Below are 20,321 nucleotides of genomic sequence, written 5' to 3'. Positions count from 1 at the left end.
AGTCAGCCCGGGGGGCAAGGCCCCATCGCCCCCCTTTGCTCCTGGGCCCGATCGCTGCTGTGCCGCAGGCCAGCCCCCCAAGGGGCCGCTCCGGGGTGGGGGGCGAGACCAGGCCCACCCCCCGCAGCGTGAATTCAGTCCTCCCCGCGCTGGGACGTCCCGCACGGCACGGGTGCTCCGCTGCCCCGGGCTAGCAGAACAGGGGGCCTGGGCGAGCTTCACAGCCGGGGGCCTGGTCACCCACACCTCCCTGGGAAGCAGACGCCGAGGGCTGTGGCTCAGACAAGGACCCAGTCCTGGCCAGGGTCAGCTAACTGGAGCCAGGCCTTCCCCCACTCACCTTCACCATCCCACAGCAGCTTGCCAAGCGCCGTGGGTCGTACCCCCGAAAGCTCATCGCCTAAGCAGGAAAATGGCAAATCTTTCCAGCACTACAGCAGGGCTTGCTTTCTGGGACTTCCCGTTATAAAAGCCTGTTTTCAGCTGCCTGTAATGGCACCGGACTTGAACCAACGGGGCTGAAATTGTCCACGCCGGGTGCCTGTGCCCAGCAGGTTTCGGGGCAATTTCAGCCAATGAGTTCAGCTGCATCTCTGACGAAGAGTAGAGGAAAAAAATACCTTGTTTCTCCGTGTAAAAGCATGCTGATCCTCTTTGCTTTGGAAAGCTCCAGCACTTCCCATCCTGGGGCAGGGACTTGGAATTTGACAGAGTGTTAGAGATGTGCCCTCTGCCACCCCTAGGGAAATCTGCCCGTATTTGGCCAAGTTACGAGTGTCCGAAAAATTTCAGCTTGCACATGCTCAGCTGAGACGCCAGTGTTTGCAACTCAGTTCTCCAAAGATTCTGGCTGCGTTGGGGCCACTGAAGGCTGGGCCCCACGAGTGCAGGTGCGGGTTGGTGTGGGTCAGACCCAGGCCCAGCCAGGCCACACGGAGCAAGGAACCTGGCTGGGTCCAGGCAGCTCAGGCAAGGAAGCGGCCTGATGCCAATGCAAGAGCTAGAACTGTGAGCTGGGGCCTGGGCTTAGATTCAAGCTGTCTACGCTGCACGCCAGGGTCAGCTGCATGGCAAGGACATGGAGGGACAGAGCGCAGTGAAGAGCGAGCTGTGTCCACACTGCAATGTGTAGCTAAACACATCAGCAAAAGGCTGGCAGGGCAGGTGAGGGGGAGGCTCCAGGTGCTAAGACAGGACGAAACCAGCAGTGCAGAGAGGCAGGGCTTGGCCAGCAGTGAGCCCTAGTGCCTTGGGGCCCTAGGCATGGACCATTGCTAGGCACCCAAGCCACGCCCCCACCGGCCGGTTTAAAGCCAAAAAGGGTCTCTCCCCCCACCTGTCTGGCATGCACCCCCAGCCTGTCCCCCTGGATCTCACCCTCCACCTACATCTCTGGTACCACCCAGCTTTCTAGGGGGAGGAGGAGAAAAGGTAGCTGGACTGAGGCCCTGGACTTGGCTGCCAGTTGAGAGTGGGACAGAAACTTTCTCTGACCCCGAACTTGTCCAATGCCCGGCCCACTGGGGCCTCGCGCTGAGCCCAGCACTACAAATAACTCATAACAGCAGCCTGGCAAGTTGGACCAGTGCAGGAGGGAGCCCAGCAGCAGATACGACGCTCAGCTGGCTCACGACTGGCTCAAGCCATCCTGCCGGTCCTACTGGCAGCGTAAACTACTCGTCTTCTCACGCAGACCTGGGCGCTCCCGGAGGGGAGTCCAATGAGAACACTGAGGTGGTTTGAGGCTCCCCGTGGGGGAGGGGAACTCCTTCCCATCACACGGCCACGTCGTTACCCAGACCGAGAGGTGAGGTAGAGAGCGAGCCGGGCGCCACGAGGGCACCAGAAAATCAGAGGCCTCAGGCTGTAGCCCGAGCCATCACACTAACGGGCTGGCGGGAATATCGCGTGCTCCTGACATAAGCCCCCTTCCAGAGCTGCGAAACACATCAGCCACCAACCGTGGCCTCGGGAGAAGGGAACTGCCAGCCGGGGCAGCCACCTGGGCACCAGGCCCTCGTCAGGCCCCTGGCAGCAATGGGCAACGTGAAAGAAAACCACGCGCCCTAGGGCGTGGCCGGCAGGGGGGTTTCTCCACCCCCCCAGTGTAGATTTCTGGAGCATCTACCTCCCAGCCCTGCAGGGGGGTGAGGAGGTGCCTGGCCCCGCTCCTGCCTCTCCCCCCAGCTGGAAGCCACAAGCCAAAACACCCTTTCAACACTGGTTTTTCTTTTTTTAAAAAAAAAAAAAGAGAAACAAAAACCGCGATTATAATTCTTATAAATATCCCAGCCCGGCTATGTGGCTGCCTCCTCGGTCCAGTCCATCCGCTTCCAACCTCCTCCCAGGTGTGGATCGGGGTCGCGTCTGTGTTTTTTCTCCCCCTCGGGATTTTGTTCGTTCAGGTTTTTTAGCAGCAACAGAACAGGAAGAGAGTCTTGAGGTATTTTTATAGAGTTTTTTCTTTTTAAAAAAAATAATATAAAGTTATAAAAAGCAGCGGCCTCTGAATCCGACCCGGGGCCTCCCAGTCCTCAGGACCGATGGCTCTGTCTGCACAGCACAGGCACTTGCTTGTTAATGCGCTTTCGACTGCAAGGAGACAAGAGGACAGGGTCAGCCCAGAGGAACAAAGGAGCAGAACAGATGAGCACGGAGGACCAATGTCCCTCTGCTGCAGGAGCGCAGCGACTAGGGTGACTTGTCAGGAGCTCCAGGGCTGCGTCTACTTGGCATCTACTTATAACAAAAGGCCGCCCCTGAGTTTGCATCTGAATAGCTGACTGAGAGCTCTCCGTGCCAGAGCCCCGTCGGAGAGCCACAGCGTGTACTGTGCTGTGAGAACCGGCATCGCCTGGCTCCCCCCGAGATCTGTGACTTCCCCCTCCCATTACAAAGGCGATTCTCTGCCCTGTAAACCTCCCCGGGGAGCTGAGAATCCGGCCGGGCTCGGTCCTTGTCACACATCATCAGTAATAAAGGTTTGAGAAGCTGAGCAAAGTGACCCCAGTGGGCTTTCCCAGAGGCCACTCACCGAGTCTCTTAGTGCTCAGCAAGGGACAGAGTCTCCCACCGACCACTGGCCCTGCCCCCTCTGCTGCGCCCAGCCAGGCCCGCCGGGCTCATGGGAATCACAAGGAGAAATGCTAGTGACTCCAGGAAGCCGGCAGCTGCGACAGACACAGTCAGAAAGCAGGCTGGCTGACTTCAGGGGACCGTTCGCCTCTCAGAGCAGAATAGCACATCAAAGCGCCCGCCCCTGAAAAGCAGGTCAAGGCCGTTCTGCCCATGCTACAGATGGGGAAAATGAGGCTCAGAGAGGGGAGCAGTTCATCCAGCACAGCTGGGGCAGAGATGGGAACAGGGTCTGGTTCTTGGCAGAGTTCAGCCGCTGCTCAGCCCTGTTCCCCACCCAGACAGGGAAGTGCAGACCACACTCTGGACCCCCAAGTGTGCATCTGACCCTTGGGCCAGCCCGACCCATGTGCCCCCATCAGCAGAGGCCATGACCCTTCCCAAAGGCCAGCAGCTGTGAGCTCCCACAAGGCAAAGCCTCTGCCTCAGCCCCATGGCACCTCCTGCTGGGGAAAGCATGGCCTGGCGGCGGTCCTCAGCCTGCTCCCCATCCGCCCTCTGCCCAGCATCCTGCGGGAAGTCAGCAGCTGTGTGCCGCCCCCCCAGCACGACCCACCGGGGAAGGCAGGCCTCAGAGAGCGCTTACAATACAGACCTCTATGCACATGACAGCACTCCAATCCGCCCTTCTCATGCTGGGGATCTGTACCATCTTGGGGCCCGGGGCCGAGCTGCCAGCTGGCTGGGCTTCAAGAAGCCTGCTTGCCAGGCAAAGCCTCAGACCTGGGGCTCCTGGCACCCCCTGCCTGGGCCCATTGCTCAGAACGCCAGAGCAGAGAAGGGCCCCGTGAGCCCCAGCGCCCATCGGGGCCGGCTGCGAAGCTACCTGTGGCATCACTATGTGCCATGGTGCCCAGCCAAGACGACCCACCGCGGGGCACGGGGAATGACAGAGCCGCAGGGGGAGCCCAGGGCCCTCTGCATTCCGGGTGGGCAGAGCCGGGAGTGCAGCCCCGGGGTAGGCCGTACCTTCAGTGCGTTCCGCTTCTCCTCGAAGGCCAGCGAGGCGACGGCCTTCTTCCTCCGCACGGCGCAGCCCGAGTCGGCCACGGCATTAGCAGCAGGGTGCTTGGCCTTCACCGGCCGGCCGTAGGTGGCCGCGTTCTTGCGCTTCCTGGCCTCCTCCTCCGCCAGGCAGCTGGCCTGCAGCGCCTTCGGCCCGTTCAGCGGGGAGCCCCGGTTCTCCAGCTGGGAGGCTTTGACTTGAGGGTGGCCGGGGGCCCTGCAGTCCAGGGGGCCGGCCCGCTTGACTCGGGAGCCTGGCGAGATGGCGCCGTTGAGGGCGGGGGAGCCCAGGGAGGGTTTGGTCTTTGCAGGTGGGGGAAGCACCTGGCAGCCGCCCACCTTGCCCTTGCCCGGGTCCAGGAGGCAGGTCCGTTTGTACGGGGGGCCGGTGGCGGCGCCCAGGGGCTGCTTGCGCTTTCGGGCCAAGGCCTCCGGCTCGGCGCCGCTCACCAGCTCCTTGGCTCTGGAGGACTTGCTGGCCTTGGTGGAAGGCAACTTGCTGAAGGAAGGGGAGGGGGTGTTGGCTGGGAGTGGGGAGGTGATGGACTGGCTCCCGCCCGTGCAGTCCGACTGGCTGCAGGCGGCCGCGGCGTGGGGGGACCCCACCGTGTAGCTCAGGCTGGCATGGCTGCGGCTCTCCCTGGCGGCCGGCGCTGTGCAGGACACGGAGCTCCTGCCGGGGGCACTGTGGGGCAGGCTGCCCACCTGCGAGGAGCTGCCAGTCTGGGCCGGGCTGGAGCTGGAGGAGCTGAGGCCGGCGGGCGACGGGGCCGGGTGTGGCTGGGGGTCGGTGGCGGGTGGGATCTTCCTAGTGAGGCCAAGGAGGCAGAATCAGAAAGATGGAGGGAGGGGCCACTGCTTATTTCAACGCCCCACAAATCCCAGCCCCGGCCTGTCCCCCATCTGTTCCCAGGCTGTGTCCTCCCTCCCCCGTACTGTCCCCCATCTGATCCTGGGCCGTGTCCCCCTCCCCCCACCTGATCCTGGGCCGTGTCCTCCACGTCCCACCCCCTGCCCTTCCCCCATCTGGTTCTGGGCCGTGTCCCCCATCCCCCACCCCTCTGCCCTTCCCCCACCCGATCCTGGGCCATCTCAAGCTCCTGCCAGTCCCCACCCCCACCAGGCTCTCTCCACCCACCCACCCTTCCACCGTCCAATCCCAGGCAGCCTCCCTTCACACCCCGCCCACCTGTCCTTCCCTTAGCCAATCCCAGGCCTCTCCAGCCCTGCCCGCCCCCTCACTCATCTATCCCGGGCTGTCACCTCCCCCAGCTGATCCAAAGCCATCACCCCACCCCACTTCCGCCCCTCATCTGCCTCCCACCGGACCGTCTCCCCCCCCACCCCCGTGCCTGTCTGGCAGGGCTGTGCGTCCAGCCCAGGGGCAGGCAGGGCAGAGAGTCACTGCAGACGGGTGGGCTGGGACTCTGGGCAAGGAACAGGCCAGAGAGGCATTAACCCTCCCCAGGAAGGTTCGTAAGAGTTACTTGCGTCCCTGCCTCAGACCCGGCACTTACTGCTCCCTTTGGCTGAGATCTCAAAGCACTTTCTCAGCACTAGCTCAGCCTCAGACCCCTGACAGCCTGGGGACGGCGCCCCACTATACAGACAGGGAAACTGAGGCACGAGGCCGTACCAGGGCTGACCCCGGTCGCTCAGAACCTCAGAGTGAGCTGCGAAGAGAGCCCTGCTGTAACCGCCCCACACGCTGCCACCCTATTTGGGGTTCTGCCCACAGAAGGGCCCCCGCACGCTGACTGCAGACAGAGGGGCGGGAGCAGGCATTACCGTACTGACTGAAATAGAAGCCACCCTCTCATATTAGTAAGGCTGACAGGAACGACAGGGATCGTCACGTCAGCTGAGCTCCCTTCCTGAAAACTGCTGGCTTAGCACTTCCTCTGTGTCCCCCAGGGCTTTCTCTGCAGCCCGCCCCAGCTCTGCTGGCCTGGGTCACCGTACTGGGGACACCACACCCCTGGGCCACAGGGGGGATGAGCTTCCCCCAGGACTGTACCCCACGTTTGCTCACAGACCGGCACGCTGAGTGCCAACCCAGCACTAGAAACGTGACTGGGGAGCGGGCACCCCACAGCCAGGCTCTGTCCCTGCACTGAGCTGCCTTGCACCTCAAGCCAGGGCCAGGGCCAGGGCACAGACACGGCCTCCCGGCTCAGCCCAGCCAGCCACTCACTTCCACATGTGCGAGCTGAGGTGTCTCTCCAGCATGGAGCTGAGGGCGGAGCAGAAGCGGTCCAGCCGTCGATTGAACACGTAGCAGCCAGGGCTGACCAAGCGGCTTCCGAAGGTGCAGAACTGTTGGGAGTGAGGAGAGTCCCGTGTGAACCACGTGCCAGCTCCCTGCCGGGGGTCAGGAGCCCAGCCCGGAGCGTGGCAGAGAGGTGGGACTGCCTGCTGCGTTCCCAACCCCCTCCCTCCTCCTGCCCTGCCCCACGGGGGCCTCTCCACGCGGGGACCAGCTGGATTCTGAGCTGCAAACACCTCCATGCCAGCGCGGAGCCGAGAAATGGGCCTGGCGCTGGGTATCGCAGCTGCCCGAGAACCATCAGCCAGGTCATGGGCCCCCGCTCCCTGCCCACAGAGGGGCCAAGCCCCACCCCGCCATGGGCCACACGCTCACCGCCTGAGGGCGTGGAGGCCGCGCCACGTAATGACAGTCCAGCCCGTGGGATTCCTCGGCCGTCTCATCCTCGCTTTCATCACTCGAGACCCGGCTGCTGCCCTTGGGCACAGGGAAGGGGTACAGGCCTGGGTCTCTGTCGCCACAGGTTGGGGACGGCTCCTCCGGGTCGCTCTCGGAGGAAACCGTGGGCCTGAACAAACAAGAGGCAAGGGCGTGAGTGCGGCCGTCGCTGGGGGCCTACGGGTTGAGGCTGCAGAGGGAGGGATCAGGCCAGCAAGGAGACAGAGGCAGCTGCATGCTTCTGCTCGAATCCCTGCAGCAGGACAGCAGACCCAGAGAGGCCCGGCGCAGCTCACCCTAGGCCAGGTGAGTCTGCCGGGACGGACCCACGCCGCTGGTGCCAGAGGCAGTTCCACGGTTCCCCACGGCTGCATTACCTGGGAAGTGCACAGTGCGGGTGGGGCTGCTTTGCTCGGCACGGCGAGGCGCTGAGTGGACCTGACGCGGGCTGCGTCCCAGCCGCGGCATCCTGCGTGAGTCGGTCGGGCAGCGCTTCCTTCCTCAGCGGGCTCTTTTCCTTGGGTGATTCCCCCTTGCGAGAACTGGCCTTCAGCTCTGCCACCAGGAGGTCAAAGTCCTTCGCCCGGCCCTGCACCTCCCGGCGCTGGTGCACGGAGTGAATCTGTGACAAGGGCAGGACGGGAGAGCGTCGCCGTCTGGGCTCCTCTCTGGGCGCCAGCAGGCCCCTCCCTGCGTTTGGAGCCGAGGCCCGAGGCCCAAGGCCCCCGGGTGCCCTGTCTGCTGCTGAGACGGGAGACACAGCGGTGTCTCTAGAGCCACCGGCATTACATTGCCTGCCCCTCTCCCTCTTTTCCCCAGCAGGTCGGTCCGCAGGCCTCCTACAGAACCTCCAACCGCCCTGGGCAGTAGGGACCAGAACTGCCCCACTCACACAATTTCCTAGGGGTTCACCATGCCATACCTTGCACGTCAGCAGCCGGGTGCAGATCTTTTTGGTGTCAGGATTCACGACTCCACATTGCCTGTTCAAATCACACTCCTTCCCTGCAGGGCAGGAAGACAGGGCTGAGACGCAAGAGGGGTAATTACTGGGCACAGCGACAGGGCCTGGCTGGACTCTCACGGCTCATGCTGCCCTTTGGGGTCCTCTCCAAACCTTCCAAGGCAGCGCAGACATGGCAGACTGCCGGAACTAGCTTTTGGGTCGGGGGGCTCTCGCCTTTCCAAAGGAAAAATCGTGCTTCTTGCCTCTATTTTCAAGGGACACCCTCGCCGCAGGCTTGTGAGCTCTTTGTCCCTGGCCGCAGCTCAGGTACAAGGGCACTATATGAAAACTTCCCCTCAAGACAGGAGGCCCAGGACTTAGGGTCTGTTATTGCAAAGCAGCAAGGTGGGGACAGGAGCTTACTGCAACGGGTGTGAACGAAAGGTTCTCGTGGGCTTGCCAAGGTGGGTTTACGCACCCCGAACCCAGACTAACACGGTGTTGGACCAGTTCAGGAGATGCAAAGGCAAACACCGCCTTTTCTGAACGCTGCCAGAGCAGCTCATTCACCCTCCCGGTTGCTGGGAAGCCAGCGTTAGTCTCATTGGCCAGAGGGCCAACTGAGGTATTGAGCACTTAAGTGACTTGCTCAAGTCCGCAAAGGGAGTCAGTCGCAGAGGGGGGACTAGGCCACAGATGGCCCAACTCCCATTGCAGGGTTAAGGCCCTGTCCTCAGCTCTCTCTCGGTACGCAACAGGCAGCCCCCTAGCTGCATGCAGCTCTTTAGGGCTATCTAGGCCCTAGGCGAGCCCCAGCGTCTGGCCGGTGGCTTTCTCACTCCTCCTGGGGCCCCAGTCAGAGGAGCCCTCTGTGGCCTGGGGAAGGAATGGCTCAGTTGGCATGTGCATGGCAGGACCGAGAAGGAGATGCCTGGATCCCCAATCCCGCCATGGGGCAGAGAGGAGATGCCCTTCCCTCCTCACCTGCCCGAGGAAAGCTGCAGAATTGAGCTGCTAAGCAACCACAGCTGGCAGCCCAGTCCTGAGCCACACAGGGCTGCTGAGTTTCCACCACCCAAGGGCCCTGCCCAGCGGTCACCTTGGCCCAATCCCCCTCCCTCCCTCCCCACCGAGCCGCAAAGCGGGGCCAGCAGGACTCACGCGCCATCTTCCTGTGGGATTTGGGGGGCCCTTTGGCGGTGCCCTGCTCCTTGTCCCCCGAGGCCGAGGTGCCCTCTGGCTTCCTGCCCAGGCCATCGCTGGGCACAACGGAGTCGACTCCTGCCTTGGTTGGCACGAGCGGCTCTTTGGGCGACGCTGCCAGGGACAGCTTCCCCAGGGGCTCTCTGGAGCTGGCGGCCGGCTGCCCGGGCACAGAAGCAGCAGCAGCAGCCTTGGGAGGCACCTTGAGGCCGTGTCCGTCGGGCTTGGGAAGGCTGGAGATCTTCTCCAGGTTCACCACCGGCATGAACAAACTGGGAGGAGAGGGGACAGCTCGGAGAGCTCAGCTGGGAAGAGAGCTAGCAACAGCTGCCAACAGAGGGCCCCGGAGGCCCCGGCCCCAGCAGATGCTTTGGACTCGTGGGCCTGGCCTGCGGGCTCCCGTTCTGAGCCCTAGGCTGGGTCCGCTGCCCCACAGCCGTGCAGACGCCAGCGTGAGCGCCCGCGGCAGCTGGGCAAATGGGAGGCAGCGGGCACCGGCCAGGGGCGAAGCCTGGAGGAGCTAACGCAGAGCCCTCACTCCGGGCGGCCCAGCCCGAGGGTCCCCTTCGAGGGGAGCCACAAGAGGGGCCGCAGCCACCCACTGACACCCAGGCCAGCCCCAGAGAGCTGCTGCCCAGCCACGCGCCTCCTGAGCTCTCCTGCCCCAGAAGAGAGGGGTTGGGCTCCCCCTCCATCCTCCTCCCCACACCAGAGCCAGCTATTCCCCTGTGCCCACCTCACAGCAGGACTCAGCTCGGCTCTGCTGCCCACCCCCAAGAGCTCGGTGACCTTCCCCAGGCTGGGGCTGCACTCCCAGCCCCTCTCCCCAGGGGTTCCCCACCCCCAAGGCCTGCGCCGAGCCCCCTGGGAGCAGGCTCCCCCCACCCCACTCACCAGAGGTTGTCCTTCTGCGACTTGTCGGGCCTCTCAGGCGGGTGCTGGGCCCGGCTGCGGGAGCCTTGCGACTTCTCCCGCGAGGCCTTGCTGCTGCCGTGGCTGCCGCAGGCGGGGGACTGCCCGTTGACCGCGTGGCACTTCTGGGTGTTGGCGGACGCCTGCGCTCGGGCGTAGAGCTTGCTGAGAGGTCCGTGCCGTCTTTCTGTGGGGGAGGTGAAGGCTCCGTCAGTGGTGCGCACGCGAGGCCCTGCCCATTAAGGGAGTTGGTGGGGGGGCAGCCCTCACTGCTCTCTATCACCCCAGGGGAGGGTGGGCTGCACACAAGCTCCAGGGCACCGAGAGCCTCTGGAGTCTGCTGCAGCCAGGCCAGCCCCTCGGGAAAGGCCCCGCTCCTCTCAGTGGGCCGTTCGCTCTGAAGACTAATGGTGGAGAGTGAAACAGCAAAGGTCATCTCACTGCTGATGCTTTTAACAGGACCATCCAGCTGGCTGCTTCTCCCGCCCCCCCCAGCCGGCCGCCCCGGATGCAGCCACGCCGGCTGAGAACCCAGGAGCGCCGGCTGGTCCACCAGGCGCTCCTTTCAGCCGCGCGGCCTGAGCTGCCTTCTGCTTCACCTCTGCATGCAACGCCTCGTACCTCAGACTGAGCCAACCGAGCACAGCAGGCCCAACATGCGCAGTCGACTCTCAGACCCTCCCACGCCCATGCGGCACCAGGGTCCCAACCAGGCCGCCTCCCTGCGGCCCCGGAGGACAACGCCCAGCACCAGAGCAAGCAGGCCAGGTGGGGTAGCCAGGCACCCCTTGCTCTGCCCGCCCCAGGCCTGCGGCTCCCTATGCTGCTCATGACGCTAGAGGCAGCGTCTCTGCTGGGGTGGTCGGGGGAAGCAGCTGGGACGCGAAGCAGGGTTGAAAGCTCAGGGATGCTTTGGGAAGGTCACCTCTGAGAGTGTTTCCCGAGTGGGTGCTGACACCCCATGAGTGCTGGGAAGGGCCCATGTGGCTCATTGGCCCCAAGGCTAACACACGCTTCTCCCAGCCTGGGGAGCCAGGCCTGGCGCGCCACAGTCACTGCAGCCTGCCTTGGGGGTCACCGCCTGGCTGCCCCCCTCTCCCGGCCGTGCGCTGGTTCACGATACCCCTTGCTCAGACAAGGCCTGGCCGCTCTGCATGGGGGGCAGGGCGGGGCGGGGCAGCCGGCCAAAGCCCCACGCCTGGTCACAGCGCCCAGAGAAGGCAGCCAGGCCCAGCCCCAGCTGGCAGGACCTGCTGCTGGCCCAGGGAGAGCGAGAGGCACCTTTCCTAGCCCTGCGCCCCCTCCAGAGCAGGAGGAGGGCAGGGCAGCAAGGAGGGGGCACACAGGTCACAAGCAAGACCAAGTGCAGGCGGCGGGTGGCTAGCAGCTTCCAGCACTACCCCGGCTGCGGCCTCCACGGGACCCTGCGGCCCCAGACTCGATCCAGAGCGCAGCGGCGTGGCTGGGCCACTGCTCAGAGCTCGGCGCCTGCGGGCGCAGGGCAGGAGCGCAGAACCGGGCCCAGCGGCTGACCCCACCCCGCCTGCCATCCGCTTACCGCAGTGCTTCTGAAAGGCTTGAGGCTTCACCACTTGGCTACAGTGGTTACACACCACCAGGTAGAACTCGTCGTGGGCTGGGCAGTGCCCAAAGATAGACATGTCTGCCGGGGCGAGAGACAGAGCCATAAGGGAGAGGCCAGGAAGGGCCCCACCGGCCTTGGGAGGCTGTGGGTGCCCAGGCCCAGAGAAGCCCTCATGCTGTGCCAAGCGCTGGAGGGAAGTCCTAGCCCCTGGCCTCAAGGGGTCCCCAGGAGCTGCAGCCCAGCACCGCACCACCCGGGGCTGGCCATGGCCTGTGTGAAATGAGCTTGCCAGGTCTCAGGTCTCACCGGACGCAGAGCCGGGCCCCCTCCCGGCAATTTCAGCAGAAACCAAAGGAGCCTGACTCCCCCCCAGCCCTGGCGAGGGCAGAGCCGGCACAGAAGAGGGGCAGGACGACGGGGCGTTGGGCACCTCGGTCGGGGTGCGCTGCAGTGATCCAGAGACAAGGGCCTTGCCCAGAGCTTCCAGACTCTGCATGTCAAGCCTTAACCCAGGTCAGCCTGCAGCCACCACACTGTGCCCTCTGCATCGTACTCCTGAGAGCGCCCGGGCCACAGCGACTGGCTGAGAGCCAGGGTATCCTGGGTCTCCAGCACTCATCCACCTGCACTAAAGAGCTGCCCCCTGGGATGCTGGAGGGAGTACAGAGCGGGCCAGCTTCTGACCTCTGCAGCAGCCTCCCTCCTGCGGGACGGAGGCCCCAAAGCCAGGACAGTCAGGGCAGGGATGGAGCTAACACCAGCTCTGCCACAGAGGTCAGAGTCCTGGAGGAGCACGGCCAGCTCTGGGCAGCCCTGCATGGCTCCACAGGGAGCAGCGTCGGGGGCCACAAAGTGCCATGGCCGGGGCTGAATCTGTCCCGACCACCTCTCAGAGGGGGGCTGATGGGATCCAGGGCCAGGAGCAGGTCTGCTCTTCGGGAGCGTTCTCCTCCAAGCCAGCGTCGGGCCCGCCCGAACGGCCCCGATCCAGGCAAGCGATGCTCACAGCCTCGCTCCACGAGCAGGGCCAGAGTTACCTGCCGACGCCAAATTCACTGCCGACCCTGTGCCAACCAGCCCCACCCCACGCTGGCAGAGACCCAGAGCCGGGGCCGCAGCACCGTCTCCCCACCAGCCCATGCTGGAATCAGGCCGGCGGGAGTGGGAGGCTCTCTTACCTTCCTTAATGAGGGTCATTGCATCCAGTTTCTTGCTCCCGTTCTTACGGCTCTCCTCTACCTCGGCCCCTGCTGGAGACAACCAGCCCCATCAGCGACGGGCCAGGAGCCTGCCCAGCACCCCACAGCCCCCTAACCCAGAGGCCACGCTGAAGCCCGGGGAAGAGCCCGCTTCCTGCTGGCTGACGGGGAGGGGTACTTGTCTGCAGAGCCCCAGAGGCAGCCAGTTAACAAGGTGCTGGGCCTGGGTCTCAGGGCCGTCGTTTGGCCTCTCTGAATCAAGCAGGACGTGCAAGGGGCCATCAACGGGCTGTTTGGCACAAGACAGGTGGGGGTGGAACCAGGTGCAGCCCCAGCAGAGAAGGGGTCTTTGTCAGGGCCCGGGAAGGGCCTCTAGGGCAGGTCCTTTCCCTGCGAGCAGTACCACTCCCTGCTCGCTCCTGCCAGAGTTCGGATTTGGCTACTTGGGGAAGCTGCCCCCAGGAATGCGAGGGCAAAGGGCTGCGCCCCTCCAGAAGAGCTCCTTCAGGGACGCCAGGCCCCTCGCCAGGCTGGCCTCGTCCATTTCCGAAGGGCTCGCCAGTTCCCTGCGAGCGTCTCAGCGGAAACGACCGGCCAAGGCGTTCAGCCACGTCACTGGCCCTCCCGGCACCGATCCCCCGGTGGGTGCTCCTGGCCTTAGCCGAGAGCAGCTCTAGGAGTCCTGGGCTACACAACTCCCCCCACACCCCGGGACACCACCCTCCAGCCAAGTGGGTCTGCATAGGGTGGGGAAGAGCCCGCAGACCCCCCCCTCGGGCCCTTTTCCTTTCCTTAGCCTCACAGATCCCAAGCCAGGAGGGAGCCCTGTGACCACCCAAGCAGGCCGGAGAGCCGCCCCAGGGAAGCTCGTACAGAGCCATCCCATCTGCATCCTCGAGCCGCTAGCGACGCAGAGGGGCAGCGGAGAGGGGCAGAGGAAGCACAGAGGAAGAGAGAGGGCTTGGGGCAGGAGGAGCTCCCCCCTTCTCCGGTTCCCCTCCCTGGGACCACCTCTGCGGTGTGCAGCAGACCAGCCGAGTGGGCAGCACAGCCCCACGGTGCACATGCAACGGGGGAAAGGCGCAAACACGCCAGCTCCAGGGTCCCAGACGGCCCCGGCGTCTGAGCGCCGCCCGGGAGCAGGTGGGCTGGCTGGGTAGTTCGGGGCACGGGAGCCGTGGCCAAGTTCAGTTCTTTGCGGGTGAGCAGAGGCAGAATTTGGAGCTGCTGCACCCGGCCCTCTCAACTCCCAATCTGGCGGTCATGTGGTTAAAGCCCCAGAGAGGGACTCAGGGGGTCGGGGTCACACCTGTGCTCCCTACCGAGTCCCCGTGCAAGCCACTTTGTCTCTCTGTGCCTCGGTTCCCCCCGCGAGGGGGGCTGATGGGTCTTCCATTCCCCCACCCTTCCCCTTGTGGGCGAGGTCAGCTGCATGCAGCGCACAGGGTCCTGAGCGTAACCACCCTTGGGCCTCTTCCTGCTACTGTGAAAGGCACAACTGGGTTCCCAGCCCTGTGCCCGTCTCTAGGTCACTTTCCCTGGAACAACCAAACCTCAGCAACCCCCTTGGGAAACTGTGTGGAGAGGCTTGTCCAGCTGCCATCACACAACAGCACAGCCAGGGCCAGAAGTCCCGACTCCCAGGGCCTCGCTTTCCTCTCTCCCGCTTCCTCCCTCAGCATCAGACAGCTGGACACCCCAGCTGCTCTCGCCTGGGCGGGACACAGCCGGTACAAAGCGCGGGAGGCCGAGCTCCGAACACAGCCCACCTCTCCCAAACCTGCAGTTTCAAGCAGGCAGCAACGAGGCTGCAGGGTTTGACGCCCATTCGCTCTTTGGGGCGTTGAACCCACCCGACGCTATTTAACAAGTAGCTTTGAAACTGACCCCAGAAATTGGAGCCTGGCAGGGCAAATCCACAGCCCAGTCTCGGGGGGAAGGCAAGAGGCCATCAGCAACCAGCAGCTGCAGAGAACGGCACCAGCGTGTACTTTTACGAAGTAACAACTTGTAAAAAGTTGCCTGGATGTTAAACGCTACAGGGTGAGTTAATTCAGGCCAGCCAGGACAAACCCTGACACAGCCCAGGGAGATTCCCGCATGGCACCCTACGGAGAGGAGCCACCAGAGAAAACCTAGCACTGTCTTCACCAGGCCACATCGCCGGATCTTTATTCAACACACAAGTGAAAAACGTCGCCCTCAGCAACAGCCTGAACTTGTCTGCAAAGGGAATTTTCTCCCCAGCCAGGCTATAAATCCCTGGCAGCACAGGAGTCATTATGCAAACTCTGCCGGAGCGGAGCCGTAAGGAGCTCGGGAAGCAGGATGCTCTTAACTCCATCAAGAGCAAGGGAAAGATAATGGAGGGGGAAGGGACGCGGCTCCACCGTGTAAGAAGCCTCAGACACCAGGGACAGCTCCTCCGGCCTCTGCTCCCCCACTTCTAGGGCCTTTCCAGAGCCCAGTGTCAGACTGCACTGGAGAAATCAAATTAGCCCCCCACACCTCCCAGCTCCATTCCCAGGATTTCAAGGACAAAAGTCTCATGAGGCAGCTCTCAGCTCCACCCCCCGGGGGAAAGAGGCAGACAGAGGGAGTGAGGGGTGGACGGTGGAGCAGAGGCAGGATGCGGAGGTGCAGGCTGGGGGGGTGGGAGCAAGACAGGGGCCTGGCAGCAGATCAGGTGGCAGGACATGAGGGACACGCCCGGCTCAGGTTTAAGGACCAGTTCACCATCCTGGTGCCAGGGGAAATGGTCAAGTTCAAGGGGAAGTGCAGATCTGGTGAGGAAGCAGGCGGAGGAGCAGATCCACTGTGAGCTCACGAGACACTCGGGTGGGGTTGGGAGATCGGCCTCAGGGGACACCACGTTGCAGGTTCCAGGATCAGGGCTAATGGGTCAGGGGCGTGGGTTTGGGGTGGTTAGTACGTGGAGGACAGAGGAGGGGCAGATCAGAAGTTCAGGGGGCCACAGGGCGGGTGAGGCACAAGGGACAGGTGCCAGGGACAGCCGGGAATCAGGATGGGGATCACGGGGCTCAGGAGCTGAGAACAGGGGTCATGGTGGGATCTGCTGGGAAGGAATGGGAGAGAGGAGCCCTGTCTGCAGGTCAGGCAAGTTCAGATCTCAGGTGCACCCAGTGGGCAGGCCGCGTCTCAGACGGAGCAAAGGAGGACGGCGGTCACATGGGATCAAACGGGGTGGGGGATGATGAGCCCCAGGACTGCCGCATGCTCAGCATCTCATGAGGGGGGGCAGGGACCTGGGAGCTTAGAGTCACGGGGGGCCTGGAGGGGTCAGGAGGGACCTGGCAGGGTCGGGCAGCCCAGGGGGACCCAGCTTAGTCGGGTGGATCTGGTGCTGCCTGGACACCCCAAGGATCAAGTAACCCGAGGCAGATTTGGCAGGTCAGGTGGAGCTCGTGGGGTTGACAGGATCTGGTGGCATTGGGAGGACCCTGGGGGCTCAGGTGGCCCATGGGAGATCTGGCAGGTCATTTGATCCGGTGGGGTACAATTGGGTTGGGGGACATGTGGGTGTCAGGTGGCGGGGAGATATCTGGGGTGTTGGGGGGTACCTGGCGGGGTTGGGAGTTGCCAGGAGGGGTTGGAGAGCCCCTGGCAGGGTTGGGGGACTGTGGGGTACCTGGCGGGGTCGGGGGGCGCCAGGCAGGGTCGGAGGCGCGGGGGTACCTGGCGGGGTCGGGGAGGCAGGGGGGCTCCTGGTGGGGTTGGGGTAGCTCCTGGCGGGGTCGGGGGTGCAGGGGTGCGGGGGGTACCTGGCGGGGTCGGGGGGGCTCCTGGCGGGGTAGGGGGTGCGAGGGTGCGGGGGGTACCTGGCGGGGTTGGGAATTGCCAGGAGGGGTTGGAGAGCCCCTGGCAGGGTTGGGGGACTGTGGGGTACCTGGCGGGGTCGGGGGAGCTCCTGGCGGGGTCGGGGGTGCAGGGGTGCGGGGGCTCCTGGCGGGGTCGGGGGTGCGGGGGGTACCTGGCGGGCTCGGGGGGGCGGGGGGGCTCCTGGCGGGGTCGGGGGTGCGGGGGTGCGGGGGGTACCTGGCGGGCTCGGGGGGGCGGGGGGGCTCCTGGCGGGGTCGGGGGTGCGGGGGGTACCTGGCGGGCTCGGGGGGGCGGGGGGGCTCCTGGCGGGGTCGGGGGTGCGGGGGGTACCTGGCGGGGTCGGGGGCTCCTGGAGGGGTCGGGGAGGCAGGGGGGCTCCTGGCGGGGTCGGGGGTGCGGGGGGTACCTGGCGGGGGCGGGGGGTACCTGGCGGGGGCGGGGGTGCGGGGGGTACCTGGGGGGGCCGGACGGGGTCGCGGGACCCGGCGGCCGCGGGGATCGGGCGGCGCTAGGACCCGTGCGGCAGCGCGGCCGGGCGGCGCTAGGACCCCGCGGCTCCTTTGTTCGGGCCGGCGGCGCGGCGGCCGGGCGGGCGGGGTGAGGAGCCGGACGGCGGCGGCGGCTGCCCCGCTCCCGCCCGGCCCCCCCCACGCCCGGCCCCGCCCCGCCCCCCGGGCCCGGCCCCCGGGCGCGCGCGCGGCCCCTCACCCGGCTCGGCGGGCGGCCCCGCCCTCTCCACCCAGGCGCTCCAGCTCTGCCCCGCGAAGTCATCGAGGCTCGGCAGCCGCCGATCCACAGCGGCCATTGCTGCCGCCGCCGCCGCGCGTCCACGCACCGCCATCACCGCCGCGGGAGCGCGCGCCCCCCGCCGCCCGCCCGGGGCGCTCTGCGCAGGCGCGCCGCGCGCGGCGCATGCTGGGGAGTGTAGTCCCTGGGCGGGCGGCGCTGCGCAGGCGCGCGGCCCGGCCCGCAGGCGGCGGCGTGGGAGCGAGGCCGGCTGCGGGCGCAGGGCGCCTGGGTTCTCCCCGGCGCGGCCCTGGGGGCTCGGGTGTCATGTGACAGAGCAGGACGGGACCGCGCGAGGCCGTCGAGTCCAGCCCCTGCGCTCCCGGCAGGGCCAAGCACCCTCCAGAGCATCCCTGGGGCTCAGCTGCTCTGAGATCCCCCCAGCCGTGGGGATCGCGCAGCCCCCCGGGCAATTTACCCCGGGTCTGGGCACCCTGCTGGGAGGAGCGTTCGCCTCGTGTCCAGCCTAAGCCCCCCCTGCTGCAGGTCGCGCCCGTGGCTCCTTGTCCTGTCCCCAGCGGCCAAGGAGAACAATTTTTCTCCCTCCTCCTTGTGACCCTCTTAGGTCGGGGGAAACCGCTGTCATGTCCCCTCTGAGTTCTCCTCCCACACGAAACAAGCCCAGTTCTTCCGGGCTTCCCTCAGCGCTCACGTTCTCGAGAACTTTCATCACTCTCGTCGCTTTTCTCTGGACCTTCGCCGATTTCTCCACGTCCCTCTTGAAGGGCCGCGCCCAGAACTGGACACAATCCTCCAGCTGAGGCCCAACCAGCGCAGAGTGGAGCAGAAGAATGACTTGTCGTGTCTTGTTCACAACACACCTGTCACTGCATCCCAGAATCATGTTTGCTTTTTTTGCAACAGCAGCACACTGTTGACTCATATTTAACCTGTGGTCCACTCTCACCCCTGAATCCCTTTCTGCCCTACTCCTTCCTAGACAGTCGCTTCCCATTCTCTATGTGTGAAACTGATTGGTCCTTCCTCAATGGAGCACTTTGCATTTGTCTTTATTAAACTTCACCAATTCTCTAGTTTGTGCAGATCGTTTTGAATTCTGACCCTGTCCTCCAAAGTAGTTGCAACCCCTCCGAGCTTGGGATCATCTGCTAACTTAGTAAGTGTACTCTGTCTGTCAATATCTAAATTGCTGATGAAGATATTGGATGCCTGTGTTCCTCTCCTGCCATTGGGACGCGCCGGATTTCACAGCCTGCTGTTGTGTGTGGTACTGGATTCATGGCTGCTATTTCACAGAGTGGGGGTGCTGGGAGTTCGAGATGCCTGTGAGCTCTGTCCCTGCCTTTTAAAAGGCAGGGATGAAGACCAGGAGCCAGGACACTTTGGTTCTGTGGTAGGGTCATCAGATAGCAAGTGTGAAAAATGAGTATGGGAGAAGCCTTCAACCATCTGAAAGGGGGGATCCAGAGAGGACCGAGAGAGGTTGTTCTCAGTGGTGACCTATGGCAGAACAAGGACCAATGGTCTGAAGTTATGGGGTCTGGGGTGTATGTTGGATATTAGGAAAAACTATTTCCCCAGGAGGGTGGTGAAGCACTGGAATGTGTTACGGAGACGGGTGGTGGAATCTCCATCCCTAGAGGTTTTTAAGTCCCAGCTTGACAAAGCCCTGCCTAATTATAGCTCTCTGCTCGACTGGCCAGAGTGAATGTTCCTGTTTTTCTCAGTAGGAAATACACCTCAGTGTAGGATAGGCCATGAAGAAGTATCCTGTCTCACTGGAAGCTGCCAGGGGGAATCAAGGGAGGCAGAAGGTAATGACCCGAGATCAGCGCCTAGGAGTAACCATCCATCAGAATACTGAGGTGACTGGTCCCCTGCAGCCTCACCCAACACCTAAGAGGAGGCTGTAAGAAGCCTGCACCAATACCCCTGAGCAGCTTCAGCCATGTTGGCCTGCCTGTAATGTCCCGGTGACAGAGGACTCCCCGGCGTCAGAGAGGACTGCAGCCAAGGGGGCCCTGAGAGCTTTGGTCTGGTTTAGTGCCTGTGCGGGGCTGTTTCTCTCTCTTCCACCCGGAGATCACTGCAGCCAGCCCAGCCTGCAGAGTGAGTTCATCCATCACTTTTGCTCCTTTACTAATGAATATTTTCTTCCCTAGAAGGGCTGCTGCTCTGGTCTCCAGAGGACGCTATTTCTCCAGGAATCTGTCACTCCTCTTAGCAGGCTGGGGCAGAGCTGTAATCACAACGCCCAGCTCCTCCCGCCCCTTCCCATCCACAGACACCCATGAGTCAGTCTCACTGCGGGATTCTGCCCCCCCCCCCCCCCCGGGTTCAGTCGTTGGCCTGGAGAGGAATGAGGCTCTGGCAATGCCCCTAGGGTATGGGAAATCTCAGGGCTGACAGGTGGAGGGGCCCAGTGCAGCTGCGTGGGTACCAGGGTTAGACACAGCTACACAACCAGGGGCGCATGGCACAGCTGTACCAAAGCAGCTGCCGCGTGGCCGACGAGGGCGCTCGGTGCTGATGAGGCAGAGCTCAACCGTCAGCAGAATAACCACCTCCGCAACCCACAGCCGCAGCTCTCCCGCCGACAGCGCGTCACACGCACAGGCGCTCGGGTCAGTGCTGTGCACGGCGCTCGGGGAGTGGTTCCGTCACCCGCCGGAGCGACAGAAGTTCTGCCGCCAGAGGCTGCGGTGCAGACGCAGCCGAGGTCTGTGGAGCTGCAAGGTGGTTCTCCCATCTGAAGGGCTTTGCACAGTTGGCCCTGGCCTGCCACACCCAGGGGTGTGAGTTGAGTCCTTGAGGAGGCCATTTAGGGGCCTGAGGCAGATAGATTTCAAAAAAAGCTGTCAGGGATGGTGGTTGGTCGTGCCGGGAGGGCAGGGGACTGGGCTCGAAGACCTCTTGAGGTCCCTTCCAGTTCTGTGCAATAGGTATGTATTATCCCACATGGATGACACAAAACTAGGGGAAGAGGTAGATACACTGGAGGGTAGAGGTAGGATCCAGAGGGACCTGGATAAACTGGAGGACTGG

General features: G+C 63.9%; 1 protein-coding gene across 5 annotated transcripts; it reads right to left on the bottom strand.

Moving 5' to 3' along the window:
* Positions 1–1,918: 1,918 nt before the first annotated feature.
* ATXN7L2 (ataxin 7 like 2) lies at positions 1,919–17,573 on the bottom strand. 5 transcript variants are annotated; one of them, XM_074977378.1, is made up of 12 exons: positions 17,238–17,352; positions 14,577–14,654; positions 12,669–12,737; positions 11,464–11,568; positions 9,888–10,092; positions 8,952–9,265; positions 7,767–7,849; positions 7,222–7,466; positions 6,782–6,974; positions 6,335–6,456; positions 4,105–4,948; positions 1,920–2,592 (listed from the first exon to the last, which is right to left on the bottom strand). In XM_074977378.1, the coding sequence occupies exons 3-12, from the start codon at positions 12,685–12,687 to the stop codon at positions 2,578–2,580; spliced, it is 2,145 nt and encodes a 714-aa protein (XP_074833479.1). In that variant the 5' UTR covers positions 12,688–12,737; positions 14,577–14,654; positions 17,238–17,352; the 3' UTR covers positions 1,920–2,577. The 5 variants fall into 5 exon arrangements, with proteins under 5 accessions (XP_074833480.1, XP_074833476.1, XP_074833477.1 ...); XM_074977379.1 differs by lacking the exon at positions 14,577–14,654 and having other exon boundaries at positions 1,919–2,592; positions 12,669–12,740; positions 17,238–17,573; XM_074977375.1 differs by lacking the exon at positions 14,577–14,654 and having other exon boundaries at positions 1,919–2,592; positions 17,238–17,450.
* Between the last annotated feature and the right edge of the window lie 2,748 nt (positions 17,574–20,321).

The sequence above is a fragment of the Carettochelys insculpta genome, chromosome 26 (genome assembly GCF_033958435.1).
Source record: "Carettochelys insculpta isolate YL-2023 chromosome 26, ASM3395843v1, whole genome shotgun sequence".
Classification (NCBI taxonomy): Eukaryota; Metazoa; Chordata; order Testudines; family Carettochelyidae; genus Carettochelys; species Carettochelys insculpta.
Note: the sequence above shows the minus strand (reverse complement) of the source record. Positions and strands in the feature narration are given on the sequence as shown.

Coding starts and splice junctions, on each gene's coding strand:
- ATXN7L2 (XM_074977379.1), bottom strand. CDS start 17,370: ATGGCGGTGCGTGGACGCGCGGCGGCGGCGGCAGCAATGGCCGCTGTG. Junction 12,741..17,237: donor GGGGCCGCCCGCCGAGCCGG/GTGAGGGGCCGC, acceptor GGTTGTCTCCAG/CAGGGGCCGAGGTAGAGGAG. Junction 9,266..9,887: donor TCGCAGAAGGACAACCTCTG/GTGAGTGGGGTG, acceptor CTCTCCTCCCAG/TTTGTTCATGCCGGTGGTGA.